General features: G+C 49.2%; 1 protein-coding gene across 1 annotated transcript; it reads left to right on the top strand.

Annotated features, from left to right (window-relative positions):
- Positions 1–745: 745 nt before the first annotated feature.
- On the top strand, positions 746–14,793 carry cntfr (ciliary neurotrophic factor receptor). The gene is made up of 3 exons (XM_062478159.1): positions 746–1,277; positions 13,936–14,169; positions 14,777–14,793. Exons 1-3 carry the CDS (start codon positions 1,196–1,198, stop codon positions 14,791–14,793), a joined length of 333 nt encoding a protein of 110 aa, XP_062334143.1. The 5' UTR covers positions 746–1,195.
- Positions 14,794–22,212: the final 7,419 nt, after the last annotated feature.

Genomic DNA, 22,212 nt, shown 5'->3' with positions numbered 1-22,212 from the left:
AGAACATTCAATACGGCCATGAATTATATATTTTAATTAAGCGCTGGTTGGATCATGCTTCTTGGAAATAAGAAATGAATAAATAAAAACGAGGGAAAATAAACGGAGGGAAGAGGGTATGATTGTCTACTGAGTTTTGATATGATGGGTGAGAGCTGGGGGTGAGAGCAGGGGGTGAGAGCAGAGGGGGGGTGGGGTAGTTCTAAAGCTGTCAAAACTGTCATTGTTCCTCTGTTTGATGGATTAAATGCTACTTATGGGACAGAGTGAGGGAAAGAGAGAGAGACAGATAGAAAGAAAGGGAAAGACGAGGATTATGAAGCGATGACAAGGGATGCAATTTTAATTTCACCCCTGTCAGTCGCTCTTTCTCTGCTACAGGGGTGTGGGAGCTGTCAGTCATCCTGTGAGGCATTGTAGACACGCCCCTCCCTCCTTCTGAAACTCCGCTCTGCTCTCCTGTGCTGTGCATATGTAGATGACAGACAGACAGACAGACAGACAGACAGGCAAGCAGGCAGGAAGGCAGACAGGCAGACAGGCAAGCAGGCAGGCAGGCAGGCAGGCAGACAGGCAGACAGGCAGACAGGCAGACAGGCAGACAAATAGATACATAGATACATACATAGAGGGACTGTGGGATCTTGGGATGGATCTGGGACTGTACTGGCCCTTTAAGAGCTTGGGTCTGTCCGGGACTGCCCACAGCAACACACTAATGAGCAGGGCTGGACCAGGGTGGAGAGAAAGAGGAAGAGGAGAGGAGGAGAGACAGAGAGGAGAGGAAGGGAGCAAAGGGAGAGACAGGCTGCAGAGGAAGAGAGAGAAAGGGAAAGAGCATTCTAAGAGAGACAGACAGAGAGAGGTCTCAGAGGGACGGAGTGAAAGAAGGAGGCAGAGGCAGAGATAGAGAGAGAGAGAGAGAGAGAGAGAGAGAGAGAGAGACAGAGAGAGAGAGAGAGAGAGAGAGAGAGAGAGAGAGAGAGAGAGAGAGAGAGAGAGAGAGAGAGAGAGAGAGAGAGAGAGAGAGAGAGAGAGAGAGAGAGAGAGAGAGAGAGAGAGAGAGAGATGGGAGATTAGACACAAACAGAAACAGAGAGAGTAAGGAGTGGACCGAGTTCTGAAGCGAGGATACATAGAAGACCAAAGAAGCCCCTGACCCCTGACCCTGAGCGTGTCTCTGTCTCCTCCTCAGATGGCCAACAGCGTGACGTCCTTGTGTTGTGTGGTGTTGGCAGCAGTGGTGGTGGCCTACGCACAGAGACGCAGCCAGCTGGGTGAGTACACACTACATCCATACACTACTGTACCGAGTACATATCATGTGCTCACCAGCTGGGGCAGTGCACACATCTGTACACACTACATATGACGTGCAAGCCAGATGGTTGCCAGTGTATGCTAAATATGACGTGCAAGCCAGAGAAGTCAACATCTATACATTAGTACATACTATGTGCCAGCCAGCTTGGTGAGTACACACTACATGAACATACAATACACTAAATGAGTACGAACCGGTATTAGCATTCTCGTGTCCATTTCCTTACTAGCTTGCTTGGTGCTAGCCACTTCCTGCAGCTACTAGTTACTTCCTTCTAGCTATTAGCTGCTTCCCACTAGTCGCTAGCTGTTTCCTGTCAGTGTTGGCTCCTGTAGCTTCCAGGGGTCCCCCAGCAGCATGGTCACCAGCCTCCTACAGACTGTCCACACTGTGCTTCATGAATAACGACACCAGCTGCTGGTTGGGCTGTTTGTTGTTGTTGTTGTTGTTGCTGTTGTTGTTGTTGTTGTTTGAATGTGCCTTGGTGATGTCCCGTCTTCTCATTAAGTGGGAACAGGGAGAGTCAGTGTGACGTCTCAGGCTGGCTGGGGTCACGTGATCAGAGGGCATGACTGGGGGAGGGTGGAGGAAGGTGGAGAGGACGAGGGTTAGGGAGAAGAGAGGGGAGATGGGGGGGAGAGGGAGGGGGGGGGCGGTGTTACGCATTGGCCAGTCCTTCACACAGCCCTGTGTTGCTCAGCTGAGCAGTCTGCCCCGTCATGAGGTCGCATGCGCACTCACACACACACACACACACACACCCACACACACATGCGCACATACACAGGGAGACAGAGGAAAGGAGGGAGAGCAGTCTATGTGTTTTAGGAGACGCCAGATAACAAGAGTCAACACAGTAGCAGACTGTCTGTCATTCTCCTCCACCTGTCCTCTGTGTATGAGTGTGTGTGTGTGTGTCTTCTCTGGGGATGCCTGTCACTCAAGCAGGAGTGGTAGAGTCAAGATGCTTCAGCATTAAAGACAGTGTCAGCACACGTGCGCACACACACACACACACACACACACTAATGTGCTAGATCTTGTTGGCTAAGGTCTCTTAACACATATAGACTACACACACACATATCCACACAGTGACAGACAGTCTACTGGCTAACAAGCGCTAGCGCAGTGTCCCTGAACACACATAGACTCTCACACACACATGCCCACTCACAACCATTAAGGGAGATTATGGAGGCAGACAAACCTGGTTTTCAGAATTGTAATGACCGATAACCTTCAATGAACCTGTGTGTGCGTGTGTGTGCGTGTTTGTGTGTGTGTCTGTTTTTGGCTGGAAGACAAAGGGAGTAGGTAGGGAAGGAGGAAAGGAAGATGAACTTAATTAATGACAGACTCTGTGCACGAGGTTGTGTTAGGGTGTGTGAGGGTGTGCGAGATTGTGCGAGAGTGACAAAAGAGAGATAGCAGAGGGATGAGGGAAAGGAGCCGGGGAGGGAAAGGGCAAAGAGAGAGAGGACATATAGAAGAGAAGAGGGAGAGAGAGGCTGACAAAGGATTTGAGCTGATATCATCCAGCGGTTTTACTGAGTCACACGCATCATCAATCATGGGACAGAGATGACCTCCCCTCTTTAAACTGCTCTGCTTGTGTTCACAGGAACTATCTGACTCTCTCACATATTTCTGCTGATAGGACACACACACACACGCGCACGCACGCCTTGCCCCCCCCCCCCCCCACACACACACACACAAACACACATGCACACACACACATACACACACACGTAGACTAAGTGCTTTTTCACCCTCTCGCACGCTCCCCGGTTCCCTCTTTCATCGTGTGAGTGTGTTATCAGTGTGAGTGTGTGTGCTGTCAGCATTTGGATGCGTTTTCACTCAAAGAGTGTGTGTGTGAGAGAGGTGATATCATGCTGATGTCTACGCTGGGTATTGATGGTGGTCCATATCCTGATTGTATGACTGCGGTTTCCTCTTTTAGCTGTTCCCTCATCCATCACCCCCCCCCCAACCTCCCCATCCCCCACCAGTTTCAGATTTACTACCCGGCGACGTCATCAGCCGAAGTCATCCCTACGTCACCGCCAACCTCCCTCCCCCCATTCTTCCGGTCGGAGGTGTCTTGTGCTTGTCTCTCGCCCCCTCCTCCAGTCCCCCCACCCCCACATCCCCCCTCCTCCCTTTCCCCCTTCTCCAGTATTTAGACAGGTCAGGGATAAGGATGTGTAAGGATGTACAATAACAGCTGTCTTGTCGGCCTCAGTCTGAGAAGCTCTGCTAACTCTCCCTAAAACCTTCAGCTGCCTTCCTTCTTCTCAAGTACTTAATGTGCACTTGATTGAGCTTGTCTGCCGCCCCAAGGGGTTGGGATTATCTGCTGCTGCTCAGTTGGGACTAGGCTGCTTCATGCTGGCAGAGATATCGAGCGCACTTGAAGTGTTAAATAAATATGGTGCTGACAGAATGCTGTCAGAATGTCTTGGAAACCTACATATATTTGTATATACAGGATACACTTTCACACACACAGGTACAGATCCACACACACACACACACAGGGTGAGTGGAGTATCATTAGAGGGTCTCCCCGCTGTGCTTGCCCATGTGCAGCGGTGAGAGAACAGCAGTCCTGAAGACACACACACACAAACACATTCTCATTCACACACACAAACACTCTTACACATTCACACGTACACACACTCCCAGGCTCATGGTCTGAGCTCCTCTTCACCAAAGCTGAGGGATTTGATTTGGAGAGAGGTGATTGGTTCTCAGAAGTCCTGCTGTCAGGAGGCTGTCCAGATCTCGACTCTGGAAATGAAGACTGGACGCACTCTGGACATGCACACAATCACACAACACACACAATCACACAACACACACAATCACACAACACACACAATCACACAACACACACAATCACACAACACACACAATCACACAACACCCACCACACACACTCACACACACACAGTGCAACACACCCCAGCAGATGCACATCCACAAACACACAAAACATTGCTATTCAGAGTCATGGTTGCTCTCATCTGTGATTGGCTGTCCCCCACCCCGGAATGGGATTTGATTGGTGGAGAGCTCATGCTGTTAACGTCTGGACATGATGAGCGCTGGATTAAACTGTGGCTCCTAATCTGACGCTCTACCCTGCCCGCAAACAAGATGCTGAGATTACTATCAATATGCAGCCTTGGCTGGTCCTAATCTCAGATTATGCTCTCCACACATCTACACACTGACTGCTGGGTAGAGAGCTGGGCAGAGAGGGTAAAAGGATGATGAGGAGATGATGTTCTCAGAGAGGATGTGCTCTGGAGGAAGACATGACAGAGAACCAGACAGTGAGAGTTGGGCCCAGATTAACATGTAGCTCTGTTCTAATGTGTGTGTGTGTGTGTGTATGTGTGTGCATGAGAACGTGTGTTTGTGTGCATTTGTGTGTGTTTGAGCATGTGTTTTGTGTGTGCGTGTGCGCGCGCGTGAGTGTTTAGGTTCAGGCCGAGGTCCCTTCGCGCTACTGAAAAGCCCCAGGTGCAGAGGAGGAACGGAGGGAGGGAGGGAGGGAGGGAGAAGCTGTCTGGAAGGAAACGCACAGTTCCCTCACTCTCTTTTTGTCTCAGTCTCTCTCTCTCTCTTCTCTCTCTCTCTCTCTCTCTCTCTCTCTCTCTCTCTCTCTTCCTCTCCCTCCCTTCTCTCTCTCTCTGTCTCTAACTATTTCTTTCTCTCACTCTCGCACTTTGAATTTGTCTTCTGAGCATTTCTAACATGTCTCTTAAATACCACTTGAAGCATCCTATGATGAACACACCACACTCACAGGGCATGGTTGGTATGTTGCAGTAGCAATTACAGCCTAGAACACTCTGCCTGTCACCAGCCTTATCTCTCTGATTGGTCAGACAGGGAAGCAGACCAGCCAATCCATTTATCCGCCAGTCCTGATTGGTTCCTGATTGAACCTATGAGGCAGTTTCCCGCTCCCGCAGGTTCCCGCTCCCGTGATAGCGGGATATCTCCCCAGACAGAAGCTTTTAACCAATCAGAGAGCAGAGTCCACTGATGGTGATCTGACTGTCTGGAGAAGAGAGACAAGGAGAGGCGAATAAAGGAGAGGAGACTGCAGCTCGCTCTGGGGAAAATTATTGTTGTTGCCCCATCTTCGAAAACTCTCGAGAAAATAGCATCCTTTCCTGTTTTCTGTGTGGAGGCAGTATGTATGTGTGGAGGCAGTATGTATGTGTGGAGGCAGTATGTATGTGTGGAGGCAGTATGTATAACCTCAGTGTCGTTTGTAGCTGTATTATATTTATGGGTTTTGTAGTTTTCCAGGATGACTGGCTAGACAGCCCCAGGTGCTGGTTGTGTGTATGAGTCTCCACCTAACACCCTGCTGTTTCAACACACTGCCCTCCTGAGTTACTGTCTACTGAAGGGTATGTGTGTGTGTGTGTAAGAGGGCTCCAGGAGAGCAGCACAGGATCAAAGCCCTCATGGAACCTCCTGAAAGATTAATGAGCTAAAGCCATGCTAGGCATCGGCCTTCACCTTAGATACACACACACACACACACACACACAAAAGCCTGTTGTTTGATCCCGCTTCAAAAAGACCTCTTGCTAATAACCACCTGAGCTTTGCTCCTCTCTCTCCCTCTATCTATTTATAAAAATGACAAACACACAAACACACACAGACACACACTCCTAATGCACACTTTTGAAATGATGATTGACTGAAAATGCAACACTGGATATTGTTTGATAGATTAATACACTTTTCCTTCTACTGTCTGCGTGTGTGTGTGTGTGTGTGCGCGCGCATGCACGTGCATTTGTGCATATGTATTCCAGGTGTGTATTCCAGGTGAGCAAGGCATGTATGAGTGAACAGCATTTTCTGAGTTGATGATGCAGACAAACAGCTGATACAGAGGTTCAGTGTTGTCCGGCATCAGCAGTGCTTAGTCTAAACATAGCTCCACACAATGTCACCTGGACCCGGAGTATGCATGCATGTGTGTGTTTCTGGGAGAGTGTGTAAACTGTGTGTGTGTGTGTGTGTATGAACAGTACTTCTACATTTTAGTTGCGTCTGTTTATTTCAATTTTTGCTTCGAGCGTTTTTGCTTAACTTTGATTTCTTTGGATTTTTTAAGACGTTTGCACGTTGGTGTTAGGTATGTGTGTGCGTGTGTGTGTGTGTATACATTCTGCATGTGTGTCTGTCATGGGAGTCTGTTGGCTGAGCGGTGAGGGAATCGGGCTAGTAATCCGAAGGTTGCCAGTTCGATTCCTGGTCATGCTAACTGACGTTGTGTCCTTGGGCAAGGCACTTCACCATACTTGCCTTGGGAGAATGTCCCTGTACTTACTGTAAGTCGCTCTGGATAAGAGCGTCTGCTAAATGGCTAAATGTAAATGTCTGTGTGTGTGTGCGTGGGTTTTTGTGTCCGTGTACCTGTTCTCTCAGCTGAGTATTAGTATTCAGGTCCATGTCTTTCTCCTGCTGCCACAGAGAAGCTAATTACTAAGAGGCTACATAACAAGGGAGCAATCGAACACACATATACACAGCTCCAGCGTAAATTGAATATTTACGTTACTTACTCCCTCTGGCTGGCCCACCTCTGGACCTAGTGAGGAGAGCTTTATTGATCCTACACTGCTTCGCACACGCGCGCATACACACCCATGTAGTCATACACTTCCTACACACACATCAAAAGCATATGGATGCAGGTCTGTAAGGCAGAGCAATGCTGAGATTGGAGATTTGCAGGGATTAGGATTTGAATCATGTGTGTTCAGGATAATCCCAGAAGGAATTCACCCACCTCTGGTGCTCAGCCTCTCCATGTGTCTGGGGTGTTTAACGACGGGATTAAGACACACACACAAGTTTTGGGGACACGTTAAGTGTGATCAGGAGTTGAGGTTTGTGGGTGTTAATGCTATCAATACAGCATGTAGGAGCTACTATAAATGCATATATTTTTCTCACTCCATTTTGTTTCTGATATATTTGTTATTTTTTTATCCTAGAATGGCATTGATTCATGTAGGAAACAATTGTCCTGTTTTTGTCAGCTTGTGGTGTTTGTGAATGCACACGTGTGTGTGTGTGTGTGTGTGTGTGTGTGTGTGAGTGTTGTCTCAGACTAGCTCTGCACTCCTGACCCTATCAGACTACAGGGTAAGTGATTTCCGTCTGCTGATTGGTGTGAAACCGGCTGGACAGAACAGTCTGGAGCACTGAGACAGGAGAGAAAGAGATAAGGGAGAGAGAGGGACAGAGAGATGGAGGAAGGAGGGAGGAAATATGAGATGGAGGGGAAGGAGGGAGAGGCAGAGAAGCAAATAGAAAAGGTGATGGAGGAGGAAAGAGAGGGTGACAGGACATTAGCCGGGAGTATAGAGAGAGGAGAAGGTGAGATGGAGGGGGGAAAGGAGTTAATCTTGAGGCATGGGGTAGCTGGGGACTAGAAGCCTGGGAGGCAGGGAAGCTGGGAGGCAGGGAGGCAGGGAGGCTGGGAGGCAGGGAGGCAGGGAGGCTGGGAGGCAGGGAGGCTGGGAGGCAGGGAGGCTGGGAGGTTGGGAGGCTGGAAACTAAACACAGGGATTGGGACTGAAAAAAGCTGGGAGGCTGGGGCTACGACATTGGGAGGCTGCTGCAGCTGTTTCAAACACATTTCTCCAAACAATTTGTTATTCTCCGAGAGGCCCAGAGTAAATGCAGCAGCCCCTCCTCCTCCAGCCGTCTGGGAGTGGTGATAGTGACAGATGAGATGGGCTGCTCTCCATGTTATTTACTGAGGCTGTTCGCTTGGACTGAATACTTTATTTCTACCTTGAGTCTAAATATATACAGTTTAGCCAGGAGCAGGTAGCTGACGTGCGTGTGCGTGACCGACACACATGCACGCCTCTTTTGCCCGGCGCACTGTATCTGCACCTGTGGATGTGTCATGCACAGTACTGGTGTAGTGTGTGTCTGTGTGTGTGTGCTGTACACTGACACACAGGGGGGTGTTACCTTTTGTGGTCAGTATTGCGTTGGCTGGCTGAATGCTCCTGGTTGAAAGGCTGGTTGACTGCTCCTATGTTATAGGCTAGATGACTGCTACTGGTTGATAGGCTGGATGACTGCTCCGAGGTGATAGGCTGGCTGACGTCTACTGACAGGCGGCTCCACAACATCGTAAGAAATGTCTGCAGTTAAGAGACTATACCCAAGCTGTTCTCCCATCAGATGAGGTAACATTACTCACCTACACTAGGACACACTCTCACACATAAAAAAGGAACAGGGGAAATGAGCGTGTCAGCGAAGCGAGACTTCAATTAGATTGACAGCCAGTTAGTTGTGCATTATACTGACCCTCCCACTACTGCTCACACACATTTGAAAAATGGGTAATGTGTAACCACCAGCTGACCGAGACTGAGGGAAATAGATAGAGAGAGTGGGGGAGTCAAATAATGAGAGAGAGAGAGAGAGAGAGAGAAGCAACGGGGGGGGGGGAGAGGAGAAAGAGAGGAGGTGGCTAGAGAGGCAGATGTTCGAAACATGTGACTGGATCTGAAAAGATTATGATCAGAGTCCTGATGTACAAGCCTGGGGTAGACACACGGAACATGGTTACATCTCCTCTCTTCTATTCTCGTCTCCTCTCTTCTTGTCTCCTCCCCTCCCCTCCCCTCTTCCTCTCTCCTCTCCTCTCCTCTCCACTCCACTCCTCCAGACAGTGTTTTCTCAGAGATCATAAGGATCAGACCACAGCCTTGCTCACGGCTGCACACACACAGCAGGGAACAACATAGAACTAAGTCGAGGGTTAACATCCCCTGCACGCACGCACGCACACACACACACACACACACACACACGCACACACACACACACACACACACAGAGGTGACCTGCGCGGGTGTGTGTGTCCGTAGCCACCCGTGAGAAAGAGGAAAGGAGCAATAAAGAGGTGGCCTACAGTTAGAACCCCCTGAGGGGGGTGGATAGAGGAGCGACTGTAGTCACGCTAACTAAGGGGGGGGGGGGGGGGGAGGGAGCAGAGGGGAGGAGGGGGGGAGGGGGTGGAGGAGAGAGGAAGAGATTGATTTATGTGACAGCAGAGCTGGAGAGACACAAGTAAGTAGTCAATAAGGAGCCAGGACAAGTTCTTGTGGTGTTGGCACAGGGTCGTTTCTGTGTGTTCATCCGTGTGTGTGTGTGTGTGTGAACCACCTTTGTGCTCGAAGACCAATTAGTGCTGAATCCAGAGAAGCATTTATCTACCTGGACCAGGGAACAGGTCATTACTGGAGGCTGCTGCAGGTACAACCCAGAGAGACCAGCACAGGCCCTCCCTTAGAGACATCAGCGTCTAATAAACGAGTACAGAGAGACCACAGAGGAGGAGAGGAGATGAGAGGAGGGGAGAGGCCGAGCTAGGTAATGTTATCCAGCTACAGCATGTTTGTTATTCATTTTCTACGGCTCATCTGCGATCAGAACAGGCTGCGAGGGTGGGGGGGAGGCTGGAGGGGGGTAGAGGGGGGGGCGGGGATGGACAATGCGTGTGCATGTGTCTCTATATGTGAGCGTCTTAGTGTGTGCGTGCCTCGGTGTGTGTCCGTCCGTCTGGGACGGATTTAAAGGGTGTGTGCAAAATGTTTCTTCAAAACCCCTGAGCACGCAGACATGTAGCGTGTGTGCGTGTGTGTGAACACCCTCAGACTATTGACATTCCTGTAGCGTGGTCATGCTCTCGACTCATTCAAAGCAGACTTGCCGTGGTCTGGACTGAAGGTATGCAGGCTGTGGACAGGACATCTACTAACTCAGGTGTGTGTGTGTCTTTCTCCTCCCACTGCTTCCCTCGACTCTCTTCTGAATGGTTCTGATGCAGTCAAGGGCCACTGTGCCCCACATCATATTAAATAGCAGAAGAGGAGAAGCCTGGAAAGAAGAGGAAGGAGGAGGGGAGGGGAGGAGGAGAGGAGAGGAGAGGAGAGGAGAGGGGAGAGGAGAGGAGAGGAGTGGAGAGGAGAGGAGGGGAGAGGAGGGGAGGAGGGGAGGAGAGGACGAGAGGAGGGGAGGGGAGGGGAGGGGAGGGGAGAGGAGAGGAGAGGAGAGGAGAGGAGAGGAGGGGAGGAGGGGAGGAGAGGAGAGGACGAGAGGAGGGGAGGGGAGGGGAGGGGAGGGGAGGGGAGGGGAGAAGAGAGGAGGAGGCGGAGAGAAGATGGCAGAGGAGAAGAGAGGATGTTGTTTTACTGGGTCACAGACAAATAGAAGGGTGTGGAACACATTGCATAGATGCCCTCAGACCACACGCACACACACACACACACACACACACACAAACAGTAACCATGTGGCACGTCACGGGAGGTCTTGGAGAGACAGCGGGAGAGAGTGAGGTAGAGAGAGAGTGAGGTAGAGAGAGAGAGACAGAGAGACAGAGAGAGAGAGAGAGAGAGAGAGAGAGAGAGAGAGAGAGAGAGAGAGAGAGAGAGAGAGAGAGATGAGAGAAAGAAATGGAGAGAAAGAGTCATAGAGATGGGGTGAAGTGAGAGAGGGGAGAAGGAGGGTAAGAGGGGAGGGACGGGTCTGGCAGCTGCTCCAGCAAGTCTTTTCCTCTCCTTCATCACTCTCTCTTCCTCCCTCCCTTTTCTCACCAAGTAAATAAATAGTGGTCCAGCCCACATTCCCAGGAAGAGCCTGTAAACCCAGGGGTCCGGAACGCAGGGATGAGCTCTCATATCCCTAGGAGTATGTGTGGGTCTGTTGTGTGTGTGTGTGTTGCGTGTGTGTGTGGGGGGGATGTGGGGGGGACGTGGGGGGGGGTGTATGCATGTGGTTGTGTGACCCACCCCATCCTGCTGACCTTTTCTATTATATGCAATCACACCATGTTCCCCCTCCGCCCGTTTATCTGCCCCTCCTCTATCGGCCTCCCTTTCACGTTTACCTACGCTGCAAAACCTTCACAGAGTAGCATTTACAGAGAGACATAGAGAGAAAAAGCGTGTGTGTGAATGTGTGTATGTCCGTGTGTGTGTGCTACAGTTTGAGCAGTGTTAAGTCAAAGAATGTAGGCGTGTGTTTTGTTTTGGGATCTAGATAATCCCGTGGTGGTGTGCGTGTGTGTGTGTGTGTGTGCGTGTGTATCTTCCCAGGCACCTGTGGGCCGGTAGAACAAGGCGAAGCTTCTCAGCCTATGCAGAGACGGATAACAGCCTTTGTTATGATGCATTCCTTCAGCCTGCTTATAGATCTGTGATTGGACGATTGGATGTTCCATTGTGTGTCTATGCTCAGGGATGCCAGATAAGAGTGCAGGAGGCAGGAAGTGAATTGGGTTTGAGCCGTGTAGTCACACACACACATGCATACATACAGTACACAACAGCTTAAAGAGAGAGATAGAGAATGAGAGATAAACAGCAGGAGAAAGAGACAACGAGATAGAGAGAGAGAGAGACTTCAATCAACCGTCTAATTAAATCAAATTACGTAAAGAGACAGGAGACAAATCAGATAGAAATTATTTGCTGAGTAAATGTACAGACGTTTAGAAGTAGATAAATGTAGATGTTTCTACATGGTCCTCTTTGTCTCCAGTGTGACTATTGCGACTCCATGCCAAGTGCAGCTTCATTCAACAACATGTAACAGGATTAGAAGTGTGTACACAGTCTTGCTCTCTGTGTGTAATCCTAGCCTGATAATCCTTATGTACTTGTTAATAATTCTATTGAGGTCTAAACAGGATCACATCTGTGGATAGTTATTGCTGCATGTGTGTGTCTTTGTGTGTGTATGTGTGTGTGTGTGTGTGTGCATGACTGTGGTACATTTCTATCCCATGGCCCCAGCCGAAGCACAATCTTATTTCATGGGTTAGAGTGTTGCTGAGGCGGGATTATGACAGTCAATGGATTACCCTGTAGTTTGTGTTAGTCTCTCTCTCACACACACACACACTCGCACACACTGCGGTCTGCCTGGATGGTCCGGCTCCTTCCGGTGAAAGGCTGAGGAGCAGGGCGAGGCTATGTGCAGGGCGAGGCTATGTGCAGGGCGAGGCTATGTGCAGGGCGAGGCTATGTGCAGGGCGAGGCTATGTGCAGGGCGAGGCTATGTGCAGGGCGAGGCTATGTGCAGGGTGAGGCTATGTGCAGGGCGAGGCTATGTGCAGGGTGAGGCTATGTATTAGACAATCTAACCCTTTCAGCATCAGGCTTCAGATTTGAAACAAAGATATTAAAGGTTCACATAAAGGCATTTGATGTTGTTTGCCTCTCCTTGCTCTCCCTCCCTTCCTCTCTCCATCCCACCGTCCCACCGTCCCTCCATCCCATCTTCCCACCTCGCATGGCTGCCTGAATCTTGTCACTCGGGAGGAGGACAAGACAATAAAAACATACACGGCTATGCTTCATCTCTCACACACACACACACACACACACATGCAGACACACAGCGCCATGCTTCATCACATTGTGATGCCTCAGTAAACATTCACTCCTTCCCCAACATCAGTGTCCTCCTTCTGCCTGCACAGCTCTGGAGTGCTTCTAGATCACGTGTGGTTCTTTTCTAGTTCTATTTAGTTTGGGATATGTTGTGGTTCTTACATTGTGTGTGTGTGTGTGATATGTGCAGTCTTTGCAAGATGTGATTTGCGGGTGTGTGTAAGCGAGTGTGTTTGTTAAATCTGAGGTGTATGTATATGATGTGAAGTGTGTGTAGGATGGGATTTCCGAGATGTGAGGTATGTGTGTGATGCCAGGTGTGTGTGTGTGTGTGTGTGTGTGTGTGTGTGTGTGTGTGTGTGAGAGATGCAGTGTGTGTGACATGTGAGGTGTCTATGAAGAGTAAAGCTTGTGTTTGATGGGAAGCGTGTCTGGTTGATGCCATGTTTGCGTGTGAAGCGATGTGCGTGTGTATGTGGGTTAAAGGAGGTGTGTGTGTTAGCATGGTGGGTTAAAGGAGGTGTGTGTGTTAGCATGGTGGGTTAAAGGAGGTGTGTGTGTTAGCATGGTGGGTTAAAGGAGGTGTATCTGTGTGTCAAGAGAGATGTGTGCATGTGACAGACACATGCTGTATGCTAACAAGCCTCTCTGGTTCGGAGGCTTCAAAGAGGAGGCCAGCTGAAAGCAGCGTAGATGAAAGCCTTGTCACCTCCTCTCTGCTCATCACCCACACTTTGATAGCATCATCAGCATATTAATATTGTGATTACTAGTATAATGACCCTGCTTTGACAGCATAGGGGACGGGCTAGATGAAGGCCAGCTGATGCCCACTGTCGTTTGTGGTGAAGCAAATCTATCGGATACTGTGAGGAAGGTTTATCATGTGTCCACGAGGCCCTCCTCTGCATGTCTGACTAACCTTACCCTGATCCCAACATTAGGGGGACTCCACCCACCTACATCCATCCCAGCCTCCCTCTCCATCAATCTCTCCTTCCCACTCCCCATCTCTCCATCCAACCATCCGTCCCAGCCTCAAATGTATCGATCCCTCCCTCCCACCCTTCCGCCATCCCTCCATCCCTCTGGCGTGCCTAACCTCTCCCTCCCTCCCCCTCTGCGCAGGTGCCAGGGTGCAGTATGAGCGCATGGGGTCCGACGTCACCATGCAGTGTGGCTCCCTGGACAGCACCGCGGCGGTCACTTGGAAGGTGAACGGGACGGACGTGCGAGCCCGCCACCAGCAGGACGGCCCTCAGCTGGTGCTGCTGGAGGTGGACCTGAGCAGTAACGGCCTCTACAGCTGCTTCCAGGAGCCCAACGGGGAGCGCAGGGACCAGATCAACCTGCGCATCGGCAGTGAGTCCTGCTCCGTTCTCCTCTGGGTCTCCCCCCCCCCCCCCCTGGTTCTGTCGTGGGCTTCTGGGTTCTATTGGGGGCCTTCTGGGTTCTATTGGGGGCCTTCTGGGTTCTACTGGGGGCTACTCTGTTCTACTGGCGGCTGATTAGTTCTATTGGGGGCTTCTGAAGTCTGTTAGGAGCTAATCAGTTATTTTTAGGCTCTTCTGAATCTGGTGAGATGGTATGAATCCTGGGAGAGCTGTACAGGGTTGTATTGAACTATTACAGAGTTGATAGTGTTGATAGTTCTAACACGTTCTGTGGAGTTCTCCTCCTCTCTTTCCATCTGTGAAAGACCACCCACCACCCTGTGTGTGATATGACCACAGGGTCAGTGTTTACTCCTCTCTCCAAGGCCACGTTCACACACACATACACACACACACACACGGAAACAGCTTGTTAGGACAGATCCTGCTGTGTGTTTTCAGACCCTCATCATTAACAATGGACGTCATCCTTATGAGTTCAGACTCTGTCCCCTCTGTATGTGTGTGTGTGTGTGTGTGTGTGTGTGTGTGTAGTAGGGCACCCCATGTTCCCTGTTTGACCACAATCTCTCCAGATAAAAAAGATTTGTGACAGGCCTCTGTGTGACTGTGCGATGTCAAAGTAAACTTAAAAGTGTGTGTGTGATTGTGTGAGTGTCCGTGTGTGTTTGTGTTTGAGAGAATGAGTAGCTGTTACAGTGTCCAGGATGTTATTATATTGCAGACCAATCGCAGCTGGCAATCTGTGTGTAAGCAAATAGATAAGAGAGAGGTGAGGAGACCAGTCTGGTGCTACCCTGACTTCTCTCCTCCCCCTCTTCCCCCTCTCTCCTCTCCTCTCCTCTCCTCTCCCCTCCCCTCCTTTCCTTTCTTTTCCTCTCCTCTCCTCTCCTCTCCTCTCCTCTCCTTCCCCCTCGTCTCCACTCCTTCCCCCTCCTCTCCTCTCCTTCCCCCTCCTCTCCTCTCCTTCTCCCTCCTCTCCTCTCCTTCCCCCTCCTCTCCACTCCTTCCCCCTCCTCTCCTCTCCTTCCCCCTCCTCTCCTCTCCTTCCCCCTCCTCTCCTCTCCACTCCTTCCCCCTCCTCTCCTCTCCTTCCCCCTCCTCTCCTCTCCTTCTCCCTCCTCTCCTCTCCTTCCCCCTCCTCTCCACTCCTTCCCCCTCCTCTCCACTCCTTCCCCCTCCTCTCCTCTCCTTCCCCCTCCTCTCCTCTCCTTCCCCCTCCTCTCCTCTCCACTCCTTCCCCCTCCTCTCCACTCCTTCCCCCTCCTCTCCTCTCCTTCCCCCTCCTCTCCTCTCCTTCCCCCTCCTCTCCTCTCCTTACCCCTCCTCTCTTCTCCTCTCCTCTGAGGCTGAGAAGTTTACATAGTTGAGAAACTGGATGAAATACGACTGGTGTTCCTTCGCTGTCAGACTCTGACACGGTTATGAAATGCTGCTGTGTTTGGTTCCTGCCAGAGGCTCGATTTAATATTGCCGATGGTTACAGCGTTCCATGAAAAGCCGTCGAGTTCACATAACAAATCACCTCCCAGGAACAGGAAATGGCCAGCATGGAGGGTGTGTCTGCACCAAATACTGTGGTGGTGTAGGCTGGGCTAGAATGGGCTGGAATTGGCTGGCCTGAACTAGAAGGTTTGAGTCTAATTTGAGCTGGTCTGGTCTAGACTGGGATGGGCTGGGTTGGGCTCCATGTATGGAAAGTCATTTTAGATCATGACTGAGGTTTTGGTTTTAAGTAGGGTTTGGTTTTGGTTTTGAATTAGGATTAGGTTATAGGTCATATTGGGGACAAGTCTAATTCCTGAGTTAGGGGTGAGATGTGGAGTTTATGTTTGTGGGCGAGGTTCAATTCTGGGCTGTGGGTTAGATTAGGGCCTAATTCCTAGGATGTGGGTGAGGTTAGGGCTTGGTCTATTTCCTGGCTGCAATGTAGCTGAGCAGCGATAAAAAGGTCATCGAGTCCAAGAGGAGAGGAGAGATAATGGGATAAGTGGTTAAGTGTCTGAATGACAGTGGCATGGTCCCAATCCCAGTTACTGGGCTGGTCTTCCCATTTGCGTCAGAGAGACTTTTGAAGAATGCAGACCCATAAATATACTACTGACTAAGGGACATAGATACAACCAGACTAGTGAACTACCAGACTAATGAACAACCAGATTAGTGACACTTGGACACTGACACAACCAGACTAGCAATATAACCAGACTAGTTGCACAACCTGACTAGTGACACAAGCAGACTAGAGACACAACCAGACCAGCTTTAGCTGCCTGCCACATCTCAAGGACTGATTAATTACCCTACAGGCCTTCACGGCTGCTGTTGTCAAGGACACGTTCTGTGTTGTAGGATGGAAGGTTCCAGAGATGAGTATCCGCCTGTTGTTCTCTAGTCTGGTGAGGGATGGAAAAAACACACTCGTTCTCTTGTTAGATTGATGCACACCTTTCTCAGGAAAGTCGCCTTTCTATCTTCCCAACATCCACCCACGCACACAAACACATACACACACATATACACACACACCCTATATCCATTTGCCAGGCTGAACAAGACAATCCCATTACCAGAACATGTAGCCTTGGTCCCTCAGGGCCTGGGTGGAGAGGAGGGCCACAGCCTCCATGGCAGGAAGGGGATGTTGAAGTACCGAGGCGATGGCCTGTGATGTCAGAGCAGAGCACACGCTCTGGGGAGTACAGGAGCGAGAGAATGGGAAAGGAGGAAAGAAAAGTTCCAATTGTGTCAAAGGCAACTCTTTGCAAACAACTTTATGAAGCTTGTACAACAACATTTTTAAAGATCCTCTGGATAAATAAAAAAAAATCCTCTGGATGAATAAAAAAAAGTCCTCTGGAATGTTCTTTTTTTATCACTCTATTTCTCTGTCTCTCTCCATCCCTCCTCCTTATATCCTTCTTCCCCACTTGCAGTCTAATGGGCCAGAGTCTCCAGCTCGTCCAGACCAGTGCCATTATCTTGTCTCTGACATTACTCTTTGTTTACGTCAACCTGATGAACAGGGGAACAGAAATGTTGTGGACGCCATGACCAGAAACAATGACCTCAGACAGGCTGCACACGGGCTGGTTGACGGGCTGGGTGACTGTTTTACCAGCTGGCTGGTTTGCTGGCTGACAGGATTGTTATTGGGTTGCTGACTGTTTGTCTGTTTTTTCTGCCTTGTTGGTTGGTTACCTGACTAGTTGGTTGACTGGTTGTTGTGTGAGCTGGCTCTCCGATTGACTGGTTGGATGGAAAAGCAAATTATTTACTGTGTGTGTGTATGTATGTGCGTTTATGATGTGCAGAGTACAGAAATGGCTCAATTACAGCTGACTGAGATTGCTGTCTCAGGGGTGCACAGACATGTGTGCAGACTCGGATTTCTTGGACTGTATCTGACTAGCATACAGGAGGATTGGATAGGAGTTGATTTCTCTCTGGCACAACAGAATAGCACAGCGCCTGCAATGTCAGACTTCCATGGCACCAAGCTACATTACACACACACACACACACACACACACTGTTTTTCCCCAGCGGCTTTTCCAGTAGGATGTCATGTTGTCTTGTTGCTGTGGAGAGGGTAGAGGGGACAAGGTGAAGAGGAGAGGAAGACAGACTGAGAGGAGGAAGGGAAGGAGAGGGTCTGGAGACACAGAGACACAGGAGGGGACAGCAGTCATTGTTCCATAGCAACTAACAATGAGATGAGGGTGAGAGCAGGCATCAGATAGCCGAACAAGCTCAGAGCTCATTGTAGTGGTGCTGTAATCTCTCTATTGTTGGATCATGGGAACCACAAGCTAATGTTTCACTCACAACAGTATCTCACTGGCATCTGCTTGTGTTGATTTCTGTGTTGAAGTCCTGATAATGTTCCGAAAACCAGTATCACAGGGAGTGGACAAATGGATTAGCACCTAGCTAATGTTCTAGATTCCCATCTTGGCAACCTTCCATCGCCTCTGTGGATAAGAGCTAGCATTTAGCATTCAGCATTGGACTTGATTGAAGTGGTTAGCGTTAGCATTGGCACTGGATCAGATAATAGAAAGCTAGGCAACACAAACACTTAGTCAAAGACACACACACACGCACTATATAGACAAATGTGTGCCCCCCCCCCCACACACACACACAAACCTCTGTACCCACAGCTGCCTTTGTTATGAAATAATACCTTGCTGTTGATTTTGGCCCAACTAGTACTAGTATGTGGACTGAGAAGGTGTGTGTGTGTATGTGTTTGTGTGTATGAGAGAAGAGAAAGGAGAATGCATATTGTGATAAAAGCTAAGGATGGCTGCTTATCTTTGATGGCTCAACTTCAAACAGCACAGCCCCCCCCCTCAACCCTACACATAAACATGAAGACACACACACACACACACACACACTTTAAAACACACTCACATCTAAAAACATTGTTTTCTTCACCACCCACATCACCATTTTGTCAAGGAACAGATTTCCCTTGTCCACGTCCAGCCAAACATGGAAGTGTGAAGTTATGCTGGATGTGTGTGTGTGTGTGTGTGTGCGTCATAACAATCCATTAGCTGAAGAGTAGGTGTACACTACTCAGTATTCTATTTAAGACTGAGTCAGCTCACAAGACACAGCAGATCCCCTGCAGTCGATGATAAGGTCAGGTTATCATGGATACACACTCAGACAGACAGACAGACACACAGAAACACCTTCTGTATCACCAGACCTTCAGCTGCCCAAACCCGTCCTCCAGAATCCAAGAGTCTATTAAGATTTAATACATGTAGAAAATGTCTGATTAATTTATGAACTTTTCCTGCTGAAATTCAAGCATCCTTAAGAAGCTTCAAAGTTACTCCACTCAACCTGTGAAATGTTTGAGAGCAGCATTTCTTTTTCACTCTCTACCTGATTAGAAGCATTCAAAGACAGCTTGGTTCAAACGATAAATAATTCCGTTTTGTGGGGTCCCTGTGTGGGCTGGAGATTGGCGTTATCGCCACCAGACAGGATGTGACATCACAGCTTTCTTTTCACTCCCCTGAGGGAGAGGTGTTGAGGGCTAATCAATGGGGCACCCCATATTATAATATACCTCTGCTCTCCTCTTCCCTTTTCATGTGTGTGTGCGTCTATATGTGCATGGCATGCGTGTGTGTGTGAGCGTGCAAGAGCGAGTGTGTGTGTGTGTCTGCGGAGAGGGTAAATGGAGGCATGGACTCATTTCATTTGTTGGAGTTCGTATTCTTTTAGAATGTTCTCCTTCTTACCTGAGTAAGAGGACCACCCCCAACACTCCCCACCCCCACCTCCACCAGTCCAGAGGCTGTAGACACCCCCACATGGAGATGCACTTTTAATGGTGTTGCAGTCTGAAGTACAGTTATGGAACCATTTGCTACAAGGAACCTTTTGAAAAAGGCTTCATGTAAACAGTGAACCGAAAAACTGAACCTTCTGCAAGTGTGGAAGTCTTAAAACACTTTCTGATTGCTTCTTTATGGAAGCTATGACTCAGAGACTTAAACTGTAAACCAATTTGAATGCAGCCGTTGTACCTAGATAGCTTTATGTTCTACTCAGAACTCTACTCTTTGTTCTAGAGTTCTGAGAACCTTCCCTTGGGTTATTGTGGGGAGAACCTGTAGACCTCAGCTTCTCTAGTAACACACAGGGGCTCTGCCCAATCCACACAAGAGCACGCTATTGGCCAGGGCTGTGGTTTCATGGCTGGTCACATTTCTGTGTGTGGGTGGACATGCTCTGAATGAAGAAGTCTCCATCTCTCTTTTCCTTTCCTCCATCCCTCTATTCTTCTCTCTTTTTTTATCAGTTTGTTCATTAGGATTTAGATCTCAGTTGAGTCTATGAATAATGTAGGCTGTGGTAATGGTTGATATGGTGCGGAGGTTTAGAGTACATTACACACACACGCACACACACACGCACGCACCACCACCCCCCTACCGTGCTATCTCACTCTAATAGTAATAAGAAGACACAGAGGGTACGGCATGTGAATTATTAAAACACACGGCTTTTAGAAATATGACTCTCCTAGCTCGACATACAGCCCCATCTGGCCAAGAACACACATCCAGATACACAAGACCACATCCACGCCCAGCCCCCAGTCTCTTATACAGCTCTTATAAGTGGGTCTTGGGATCCTAATTGCCATGATTGATAGATGTGTTTGACTCCATAATGTAACTCTATATAGTCTTTTGTAATCTCTTAGTCCATATGAAGTCATGTCCATGGCTAAGATGCCCGCAAGCGGTGTGTCCCAGGGTAAATGTGTCGGCTACTGCTCTGTTATATGGTGCCTACAAGGGTCATTGTGTTTGTTTGTGTGTGTGTGTGTGAGAGAGAGAGAGAGGGAGAGAGAGAGAGAGAGACGAGAGAGAGAGAGAGAGAGAGAGAGAGAGAGAGAGAGAGAGAGAGAGAGAGAGAGAGAGAGAGAGAGAGAGAGAGAGAAGAGAAGCTCCTGTCAGGCCAACCATTCTGTTGTTTAAGTTTATGAGGCAGCAGCAAACTCCAGTCAACGTCTACACAAACAGATAAACACACGCATGTACACACACACACACAGACCATATTAACATTTAGCTACGCCCTGAGAGGGGACCATGTGGCGGGAAACGACCCACAATGATGTCACCATTAGGTAGGACCGCCAGAGACAAGGCCATAAACCACACAGCGGAAGGGAGGGATGTACAGCAGAGATAAATGCACACACACAAACACACATACTCACACTCAACAAGTTGTTAGGATTATATATTAACAAACCATAGCCACATGTAATATATGTTTCTAAATGGAATTCCCCTGGCTCATACACCTAGTCATTTAGCCTTGTGGAGTGTGTGTGTTTTTTGTGCGTGCGCTTGTGTGTTCTGCATGTCAGTACAGTGTACCTAGTCATTTAGCCTTCAGAGAAAGATGTGTGTGTGTTGTATTTTTGTGTGCCATGTGTGCATTTGATGTTGGTATATATGTGCATTTTGTGTGTGTGTGTGTGTGTGTGTGTGTGTACCTAGTGATTTAGCCTTCAGAGTGCGGCTGCCTTTACACACAGCATCCGGTCAGCGTTCAAGGTCGTCTGTTCCCTCAGTGTTAGAGTGTTTACAATGGAAGGCTTCCAACTGTCTCCACCAATAATGACACACAGACACCCTTCCTCTGGTCATCTTGGAGTCTGAAGGCTGGGGTCTGGAGGTCAGGGTGAGTGAGAGCCTGGAAGGTGGAGGCTGGGGCCTGGTGGACCAGACAAGGCTGGAGGACAGGGTGGGAGGCTGGAGCCTGTAGGCAGGGAACTGGAAGACAGGGTTAGATGCTACAGGCTGGAGGTCCTGTGGAGGGTAAAGCCTCGGAGCTGGATGCTGAGAGGGCTACCTACTGCCATTTCCAAACTGGGTGATTGTTATGAGGGCCGCTGTCCGCAGAACTGCAGCAGGAATGTACAATTCACAAAGCGCCACCGCGCTATCGGCGGTCAGCGTAAATCGTCTGCTGTCCTTCATTTTTGCTGAATATCAGCTTCTTGTTGCCGGGCAGACAGCCATCCATCCACCACAATAAAGTGTCTGAGCACGATACTTCTGGGTAGACGAATCAAATAGTTTCAGGATTGGTTAGCCTTCCTTGCATATATACAGCACCTATCCAGCTAGCCAACACAGCTAATCAACGCTAGCTAAACTAACTGGTTGGCAGCCAGCTAGCCCTTGCTAAATAATTTAGCTGCAGGCCAGCCCAGTTTAAGTGATTTAGCTGCTTGCCAGCCCAGTATAAGTGATTTAGCTGCTAGCCAGCCCAGTGTAAGTGATTTAGCTGTGCATAAGATTAATGGTCGTCGTTATAGACATCAATTTATGCACGAGAGCAAGAGTTCAACAGATCCGGACAATACGGCATTTGGTGTGGATGTCAGTAAGTGTGTGTGTTTTTAATGTTCCCATCTGTATCTGACAGCAGTCTGTGAGGGTGGTGCATGTCTGTC

Source organism: Osmerus eperlanus, chromosome 14, assembly GCF_963692335.1.
Source record: "Osmerus eperlanus chromosome 14, fOsmEpe2.1, whole genome shotgun sequence".
Classification (NCBI taxonomy): Eukaryota; Metazoa; Chordata; class Actinopteri; order Osmeriformes; family Osmeridae; genus Osmerus; species Osmerus eperlanus.
This window is presented reverse-complemented; position numbering and strand designations above follow the sequence as displayed.